Source organism: Danio rerio, chromosome 19, assembly GCF_052040795.2.
Source record: "Danio rerio strain M-AB ecotype USA chromosome 19, GRCz13ab, whole genome shotgun sequence".
Taxonomy (NCBI): Eukaryota; Metazoa; Chordata; class Actinopteri; order Cypriniformes; family Danionidae; genus Danio; species Danio rerio.
The window spans coordinates 29,024,053-29,034,246 of record NC_141039.2 but is presented as its reverse complement, the minus strand read 5'-3'; the positions used below and the strand labels follow the sequence as shown (position 1 = coordinate 29,034,246).

Here is a 10,194-nt window from a genome sequence, read left to right as displayed (position 1 = left end):
TAAATGACTTGTTAAATAAAAGTTAATAGTTTGTTAATTATTTACAACTGTGCCTTATAGATGGGCAAGGGATAACTTACAAGCCGTTAGTTGACAAGTTGTAAATGACTTCTTAACTGTTTTTTAATGATTTATAACGTTACCTAATAAATTTTTAAGAGATCATGAACAAGCTGTTAGTAAATTACTTAATAAAGACTTGTTAAGTATCAGTTATGGTGTGTATATGTTATTGGGACGTTATTCTAACATTGCAGATATTTTTCATTTATTAACTGTTAGTTAATGAGGAATAGTTGCAACTTTAGAATAACGTCCCAATAACATGCTTAAGCTAATAACTAACACTTAACTATTATATTTACTCACACTTTACAGACGAGAGTTGTTCATCGTTTGTTAACCATCTACTTATACCAATGAATCCTTGTAGAACAGCAAATGGATGGAATAAGTTCAAGCTACAGAAATTTGATGTAATATTTAAAATATAAAATGTTTGTTTCTAAACCTTGTTCCACTTATAGGCTTTTCTGTGTGCTGTGTTTTACCAAAGAAACTCCACAGATGAAATGTTAAAAGTTGTCTTTAATGTATAGAAACACACATACTGAACCATGACATGGCAGTACAGCAGTATGCAAGAATACAAACCCATGAAGTGCTAAACATGAAAACAAAATAAATAAAAATTTAAAATTACACCAGTGGTCTAATAAAAAAGTTTCACTGGTGTTATTATAGGGTGAACAACTGATCTGTAAAGTGTGAGTAAATATAATAGTTAAGTGTTAGTTATTAGCTTAAGCATGTTATTGGGACGTTATTCTAAAGTTGCAACTATTCCTCATTTACTAACAGTTAATAAATGAAGAATAGCTGCAACTTTAGAATAACGTCCCAATAACATATATACACTATTAACTGATACTTAACAAGCCTTTATTAAGTTATTTACTAACAGCTTGTTCATGATCTATTACTAATTTATTAGGTAACGTTATAAATAATTAAAACACAGTTAAGAAGCCATTTACAACTTGTCAACTAACGGCTTGTAAGTTATCTATTAGCCATCTATAAGGTACAGTTGTAAATAATTAACAAACTATTAACTTTTGTTTAACAAGTCATTTATAACTTGTTAACTAACAGTTTATTAATGGTCTAATAACTAGTTATAACGGATAGTTATTCTAAAGTGTTACCGATATGATATTCTTTCTCAAACAAATTCTTATTTTATGGGGCAAGAAATAGGGAAAAAAAACACAGGCCTACAGAGTAATGTGTGTATATAAGGTTATTTATTTCTGTATGCAAATGGTTTATGTAACAGTGCATGCCTGTGCATTTGTATTCTCAGTATTCTGTTTCCCCTTAGGCAATGCTGGAGCACTGCAGTGTCTGAACTACAGCTCATTTCATCAATAGCATCTAATGTTGTTGATTTTTGCAGGGAGAAGCTTGATCCACACAGCAGAAACCCAACAATTCAAAGCTCAGCCTGGCTTTTAATTTCTGCCTCCGAAGGTATGCTTTATTGACGTTTCATTAAAACTGATTTTTTGCACATTTACAATCAGAATCGATTGTGTTTGCACATATTATGAAGCGTCACCCCGCACATGTTGATGGAAAATTTTATTGACTGATTTATTGAACACAATGACATAAACATGAGTGGGCTTAATGTCCACACTGAGCGTTATTAATAACCGAAAAGTAGGATTTACTTCTGTGAAAGTCATGTCTGCTGTACCTAGACAAAATCTCACGCCGACGTTTTAAAACAAAAGCAAATGTCAAGTAACTAAAGGAAATCTTCACTGTAGACGACCTGGCTCCGTTTGTCTCTGTACGAGCCCTTGGCACTGTTCTGCACCGCTGTGAAGGATAAATAAGGAGGAGATAGTAGAAGGAGACAGAAATAGAAAAGGGTTAGTCAAGTGTGCAACACTCTGGCAGTTTTCGCCTGTGAAATGTCCTTATTTACCAAGAGAAGCCCAGACAGATTTCCCTGTGGCGGCATCCAGCATGGGCTGCTTCCTGGCAATGCTGACTTTGATGTTGACGTCACCCACAGTGGTGCCATTCAGCTGACAGACAGAAAGAGTTTTCATTCAGCAAACGAAGAAAGATACTACAACCTATGATTATTCACACACACTTAACCCCTAATCATTTCTAAGCTTATCATATCTATTTTGCTAGCATACATTGTTATTCTAGTTTAGTTTATTTATTTAGAAAGTGCAATAAAACAACAGTTGCTGACCATTGTGTTGTACAATCCTAAAAGCAAATTATCAAAAATAGACCAACAGATAAAATACATCCAACATACCACAAAGTATCAGCGATAAAGAAGACACCAGGGGCCTCATGTATCAATGCTGCGTTCGCACAAAAACTGCATACGCCAGATTTCACTCTTACGTTTGGATTTACTAATGATGAAATAAGCACCTCCAATTCACATTCTGTTCAAAGGTTCTCTTTTTGCTTGCTTTTGCCATTGCTTTTTTGTTTGGTTTTGCCAAAGTAGAGTCATTACCATATTCATTAGGGGGAGGAGGCAGGGAGGGGTTTTGTGTTCGTGCATGTGTGCTCAGTTTCACGTTAATTCAGATGTACAAAGAGAATATGCGTGGGATTCCGCGTACGCACTGTTTCATACATCTGAATTTTTTACTGCGTACACACATTTACAGCTTTGTGCGTACGCAATGTTTTAGTATGAATTCAACGCAAGTCTTCGTGCAGATAGGTACATTTCGGCCCCAGATAGGTACAAGAGGATCAATTTTCTCCCACCTACTACAGAGAAAGCTTAATCTCCTTTTTTCATCTATTTGGATCTGGGAGCGACTAGCATTTTCTGGACCTTAAACATCTGCCAGATATTTGAACAGTATTAGGATTAGAGAGATAAGTCGGAGGCTGGCCATTTAATAACCTAAAAATCATATATTACATTTTTAAACTCCATTCTAAAGCATATCGGCAACGAATTTAGGGAGCACAGGATAGGAATAACGTGTACAAACTTGCGGGTGGCAGTAAGAAGCCTACCGGGTATGGAAATACATCAACATACTAAAATAAGTCTCAGCAATCGCGTGTGTGTGTGTGTGTGTGTGTGTGTGTTAACTTCATAACGACATTGTGTGTGACTCATCGTTGCAGAAAGGCTTGAATTAACTCCACAACAAATTCATCAAATAACCATTGGAAAAGTTCTTACTGTAGTAAGAGAGATCTGCTTCATTCTTGTCTGTCACTGTGCTGTTTATCTAAGTGAGACGCAGCAGGTAAATGCTACTCCCATGGTATTATTCCTGCACACGCACGTGGTAACAGTAGTTGAGGAGAACTAGCTCAGTTGCAATAAAGGGACAGGCTACAAAACAAAAACAGCTACAATGTCCTAACAGCTCAAATTTCCCAGATTTAAAAAGATATAATAAATAACCTGATGGGTGTTTTGAGTAGAAACTTTACAGACACATTCTGGAGACACAAAAGACTTCTCTTGAAAAAGGGGTAAAATAGGTGCCCTTTAAAGTATAAAAGTATGATGCTGCTGAAAGTGGACTACTGACCTCCGCCACAGCCTGGTCTGCTGATTCGATCTTCTCAAAGGTGACAAAAGCGCAACTGGCAAAAGAATGAAGGCAAAAATTATTAGTTCAATATTGTGGCTTCTCTCAGACATGCACTGCTTTTTTAAAAGACTGGGGTCTGTAGGGTTTTTTAAAAATATTATTATATTAACAAGTTTGACAAAAGGACGGTTCACCCATAAATGGAAATTCTCTCATCACTTTATTTCCCTTCACTAGTCCCAAACCTGTTTGATTGTAATCCAAGTAAGAAAGACATTTTTGAAAAAGGAGGTAAATATCCAATATCCCAAATCAGAACCCTATTAAAACAAGGAATGGAATAGTACAACTAATCTTGGACAATGTTTTCCAAAGTTAAAATCGACATCTTTGCTAAAAAATCTCTGCAAATCTAGGTGGCACTATACTTGAAATTCATTAAGTATTGCATTCAAGATCAATTGTTGTGCCAATTTGTCAGCTTAAAGATATTTATTGTTTAAAAGATAATACAATGTCAAAATTGGCCTTTATTTTCTGACAAGCTGTTGAATAGTCATTTTTCAGCTCTCATGTAGGTAGCACAGTATTTAAAAGTAGTTCTGAAAGGTGAATTTAAGAAAATATAAACAGAATAACTATTGTAATATTTTAGTGGTGGCACTATAGAGTTAATCTTAGAGACCCCAATGTTGTCAGATGTTCAATTCAATGTGCTGCCATAGACTTCATTTCAGGAAGAATAATAATAGTAGAACTATTCAGCACCTTAAGATTTTACCAACCCCAAACTTGTGAACGGTAGCATACCTAAATACTTGAAAAATGACCCCATTTCAACTTCTAATAACTTTCCTAATGCTTAGACTACAACGGAACTCATAACCAATCAATCTTCTAAACTTTACTATAGACAGTTAAGAAATCAGTTTGTCTCTTTCCAGATGCCCAGCATTTTAAGAAAATAATCTTACTTGCGTGGAGAGTCCATTGAAAGGTCAATGATGTTGCCGTGCTGAGCAAAGGCTGTGCGCAAGCTGTCCTCCACTAAACCGGTGCCGTACACATACACTGTGTTTCCTTTGCGCACACCTCTGCGCTCTGGATACGAGTCTGACCCTGAACAGATTTTCAACAGAACAAGTTTAAAAAAAGCCAAATGCATGATTTACGGTTTACTATTATTGTAAAGACACAATATGAACACTGAATGGGTTAATATTATTTTGAATGAACATTTGTAATTGCGCAGATTGCCTTACGTCTGTAGGGTCCATCTCTCTCTCTGTCTCGTTCTCTGTCTCGATCCCGGTCCCTCTCTCGATCTCTTTCTCCATCCCGGCTCCTGTCTCGTTCCCGTTCCCGGTCCCGTTCTCTCTCTCGACCTCTTTCACGGTCCCTTTCTCTGTCTCTGTCTCTTTCTCGATCTCTCTCCCAGTCCATCTCCCTTTCCCGGTCACGCTCAGAATCTCGACTTGGCATTCCTGCCTCTTCATCACGAGATCGATCTCCAGGAACAAAACTATGAGATCATTAAAAAAACAGCTTTAATATTGACCACAACACTGTTTTAATAAAGATGTTTAATTATTAGTATTATTTTAAGTCTCACCTCTCGTAAAGGGATTTCCTGTGGATTCGTTTAGCGGACTACAAAGAGAGAAACATGTCAAGTCTACAGACACTACATCCATTCAATATTTTCAAAGACTTCTTCATTGATATTTAGTTTAGCACATATGTAGACATATTTGCATACATATACATGTATATAATATTTTTTTATGTTTTGGAAACAAGCTCAACAAGACCATAACAAACTGTAAAAACTATAATGTTATGAAATAATATTACATAAAAATAGACCTATTAGAAGGATTTCTGAAGGATCACATGACACTGAAGTTTTAAAATATATTAAATGCAATATACAGTTGAAACCAGAAGTTTACATATATTCTAAAAAGGAACATAACCTTTTTTTTTAAAATAATGTCTGATGGTAAATATACTAAACGTTTACTATTTTAGGTCCATTAGGATTACCTAAATGATTTACATTTACTAAATGTCAGAACAATGAGAGAATTTTTTTGTTTTAGATTTTTTTATTAATTTCTAGACAGTCAAAAGTTTACATACATTTCCTTGGTATTTTTTAGCTTTGCTTTTAAACAGTATAACTTTGGTCAAATGTTTTGGGTATCCTTATACACTTCTCAAAATAGTTTGAAGGAATTTTGGCCCATTCCTCCTGACAGAATAGGTGTAACCAAGTCAGATTTGTTGGCTGTCTTGCTCGCACAAGCTTTTTCAACTCTGCCCAAAAATTTTCTATAGGATTGAGTCAGGGCTTTGTGATGGCCACTCCAAAACATTCACTCTTGTCCTTAAAGCACATTTTAACTAATTTGGCAGTATGATTAGGGTCATGATCTGTTTGGAAAACCCATTTGTGGCCAAGTTTTAATTTCCTGGTTGATGTCTTAAGATGTTGCTTCAGTATTTCTACATAATGTTCTTTGTTTATGATGCCATCTATGCTGTGAAGTGGACCAGTCCCTCCTGCAGCAAAACAGCCCCACAACATGATGCTGCCGCCCCCATACTTCACAGTTGGGAAGGTGTTCCTAGGCTTGTAAGCTTTCCCCTTTGTCCCCCAAATGTAACACTGGTCATTATGACCAAACAGTTCAATCTTAGTTCCATCAGACCACAGGACATGTCTCCAAAAATGTAATAATAATTTAGCAAATTGTAATCTGGCTTATTTGTTGATTCTGGCATGTTGATTATTCCATGCTGTCAAACAAGGAAGCAATGTGTTTGAGGTTTTCCTTAAATACTTTTCTACAGTTGTGCCTCCAATTAACTCAAATGTTGTCAATTAGCCAATCAGAATTTTCCAAAACCTTGACGCCATCGTCTGAGCTTTTTCAGAGGCATAATAATCTTATTGTATGTAAACTTGACTTTCAAGAAAAGTTGTATCAATTTATCAAAAAATATTTCTCTCATTATTCTGCCATTAAGAATAACAAAAACAAATTTGATTTCTTTTACCTAAAAGAGAAAACGTTTAGCCAAATTAACATCTGACTTTTTTTTTTTGAATGGTCATGTGCCTTTTTATACAGTGTATGTAAACTTCTGGTTTCAACCGTATTCAAGGAGAAAACATGTCAGTGTTTCATTCAGTATTAAAGGAACACTCCACTTTAACATTTTACAAGTCTTCTAGAGTTAAACAGTTGACGTGAACCATTTTTGAATCCATTCAGCCGATTTCTTGTTCTAGCAGGGTCACTATTTGCTTAGCATAATTGATTGAATTGTGAAATGATTTGTTTATAAGGCCTATTAACTGTAATTCAATTAATTGAAAAGGTAGGTTTGTTGGTTGAGTACACCAAATCATACAAAATCTGTGTTATCTGATCGAAAGTGCATCTCTCGCGTATCCATGGTTTCAAGGTAACCGATTCTCATGCGCTGCATAATATCACTCCGCCAATGCAGGTTTACTGCAGAACAGTTAAACTATAACATCAAAACAAGAGTACAGTTACTTTAACCACTTTAACTTAGTAACTTTGACCTATAAAAATGCTTTTTTATTTTCCGTCAATTTCCGTAAATGATGCAACTACAGAGGACTCGAGCATTAAGAAGGAAAATTATTTTTTATTTATTTATTTTTTTTTTTACAAAATGCTAATGGACAAATGTGATTGAATTAATTATGCTAAGCTAAGCCAATACTGATACCGTTAGAACAAGAAATGAGCTGAATGGATTCAAAAATGCCAACTGTTTAAATGTGAGTATGTTTAAAAAAAAGTGGAGTGTTTCTTTAAACTACTGATAATATACATAATAATGTGTGCATACATATAATAAATATTTAGAAACAACTTTACATCAGGAGGCTCCTCATCTGTGGACACGCTCCTCTGAAATGGCAGGAATGCCGGGGCAGGACCTTTCTCAGGATCCTTGGAAGCAAAAGAAATGCATCTTTGTATGAAAAATACCAACAACAAAAAAAATAACTTGGCTTTTCATGAGGTAGGAAGTCTCTTACTTTCAGTTTACCCTCAAGCATTCTGGAGCGCTTGAACCCCGAGTTCTTGTTTTCTGATTTGATGGCACTGATTGCCCCAGATTTGATTAGCATTTTGGCCTGCTCTGTGGCTGTCGCTGTGTCCACCACCGGCTGATCTGACAAAGCTTAATTAAGATGTTGAAAAAGACAGAGATTTGTTAATATTGTACTGATGTAATGCTAATTTATTTCAAGAATACCAGGAAAGATCTGAGACCTACGGATCAACTTACTGCGTTTCAGTCCAGTCTGACTCGTCTGATTGGTGGAGCTCTGTTTCTTCAAAGCCATTAGGGCCTTCTTCTACATGACAGGAGAGAATGGAGAAAATAATACATATCATATGGATTGTTTACATTAAATTTTTGCCTTTATGGGGCAAAGATTAAAAGAGATTTTTTTGATCCATTAGAACGTGTCCTGTTTATTGGTTGTTTCTGTTTTACATTATGATATGATTTACAGAAGACCCCCTCTTTTTAAATGTCATAATGAAACAATAGTTTATACATCATAAGACTTTAAGGATCACAGTGCACCCAAACAATAATTGTTATTGAGCAATTCCATGAAAATGTCAACCTTGCCATGGAAAAAAGGAAGTTTTAACAAAATAACAAAACCGTTTCTATGTTTTTTGTGTAAGCAAGTATTTTACAGTACTTTAAAAATACTCAAAAATGTTTCTACCAATGTTCTCAAACAATTACATTTGATTTACCAATCACACAAGTGTCAATTTCACATCTGTCACGTCCATAACAAAGCTTTTTTCTCATAAATGCAAAAATGTTAAACAAAATATCCTTTTGATTAGCATTGTTTCTTTTGAGTTGTGCAGTTTAATTCACAGAATTTCTACAAACTATGTCGTAAACTGTAAACCTGCTAACTTTTTTGTTACATCCATAACGCATGTTTATTTTCCTCATTTAAAATGTAAAAAATATTTACAGATTGATATTTCTCTGATCCCATAACTCTGTGGTTAGTTGTTTGGTAAAATATAAATCAATGTTTCAATATAATGTTAACATATACTTTCTCTGTGAATTTATGTTTTGAATTTTCACAGCAAATGTCACACCCATAATGGTGGTTTATTTTAAATCTTTATACTTTGCCACTGCCCTTCAAATCACTTTTACCAATTTTTAATTACATTTTTAAGCTTTAAAAAATATAATCCTATGTATTCTAATATAATAATTAATATTTATTTAATGACATTGACTAGTTAAATAATGACACTATTATCCGTACAGGAATAATAGTGAAGCATGTCCTAATTTATTATGTCTGAAATATTAACACTGCTTTATTTTACATCATTATTAAGAAGCTGCTTTGACACTTTTTAACTATTCCAAACTTTGTAAATATACTATATCCTTCAACTGCCCCACCAAGAAAAAAATATTTGGTGTGCATTTCTTAACTTCTAATGTTGCTAGTTAACACACTCGATACATTTTTTTTCAACACATTCCATAATTTCCAAAATATCAACTTCTACCAAATGGTTGATATGTCGGTTTATGGTAAAAGTCCCTAAATTAATACATATACTATGAAAAATCTGAAAAATGAAGTGCAAGTCTAATTTATTTAAAAACATGATATAACGAAACGAAAATAAAACATTTTTGAATACCAAATAATCTTAAATTTTTGAAGTATGCCATAAAATATTTTAGATTCTGATTTAACACGCTTTCTTATTTATTTGTTTGTTTAACAACAAAACCAAAATCAAGTGTAGTAGTGCAACAGGATTATTCCTGCTTGAATTATTATTTTATTTTTTATTTTTTTGTAAACCAACAATGCTGTGTGTTTAAACCATTATTCAAAACATCAAACATCAAAATATGGTCAACCATTTGGTAGAGCAGGCACTTAATTAACTTAACTAATTGTATTTTGATTTCGAGTACATATTAAAGATTAGAAAGTACATGTATATATATATTGAGAAAAGTAACAATCGTCTTTACCTTTTTCTTCAGTTTAGCATACTTCTTTTGCAGCGCTTCTTCGTCTTCTGTTAATGAACTGGGAAATATTGCCATTTTGCTGGACCTTAAGGAGAAAAACAACAGCAATATGTTTAGCAAGCATAAGTATTTTGTTTTCAGTCTCAAGATAGCATCGTGTTTTTCACAAACATATATATTTAATCGTAAGTTGCATAACATACAGCAAAATACACGCATTTACCCTAAATTCAAAGAATAAATTTTATGCGATGAGCGTCTGCAGTAAATCCTCACCTGGCGCGTAAATATGACGTAATCTGTTGTCATCCGAGAAAGGAGGTCAAATTAATCGTTTGTCCATACTGAGATAATTTTAAAGTATCTATTATTTAAAGTGCACCAATACTTTAGTGTGATTTAGATCACACACGTAGATCGTTAAATTATAAAGCACAAAATAAAATAAAATGCATATACTTCCGTCCCATTACTTCTGCGCAGC

At 34.2% G+C, this 10,194-nt stretch overlaps 1 protein-coding gene across 2 annotated transcripts; it reads right to left on the bottom strand.

Annotated features, from left to right (window-relative positions):
- Positions 1-1,629: 1,629 nt before the first annotated feature.
- nelfe (negative elongation factor complex member E) lies at positions 1,630-10,191 on the bottom strand. 2 transcript variants are annotated; one of them, XM_087294313.1, is made up of 11 exons: positions 9,987-10,191; positions 9,711-9,795; positions 7,947-8,016; positions 7,693-7,838; positions 7,529-7,603; positions 5,221-5,258; positions 4,871-5,130; positions 4,583-4,727; positions 3,606-3,660; positions 1,997-2,099; positions 1,630-1,887 (listed from the first exon to the last, which is right to left on the bottom strand). In XM_087294313.1, exons 2-11 carry the CDS (start codon positions 9,783-9,785, stop codon positions 1,814-1,816), a joined length of 1,041 nt encoding a protein of 346 aa, XP_087150439.1. In that variant the 5' UTR covers positions 9,786-9,795; positions 9,987-10,191; the 3' UTR covers positions 1,630-1,813.
- Between the last annotated feature and the right edge of the window lie 3 nt (positions 10,192-10,194).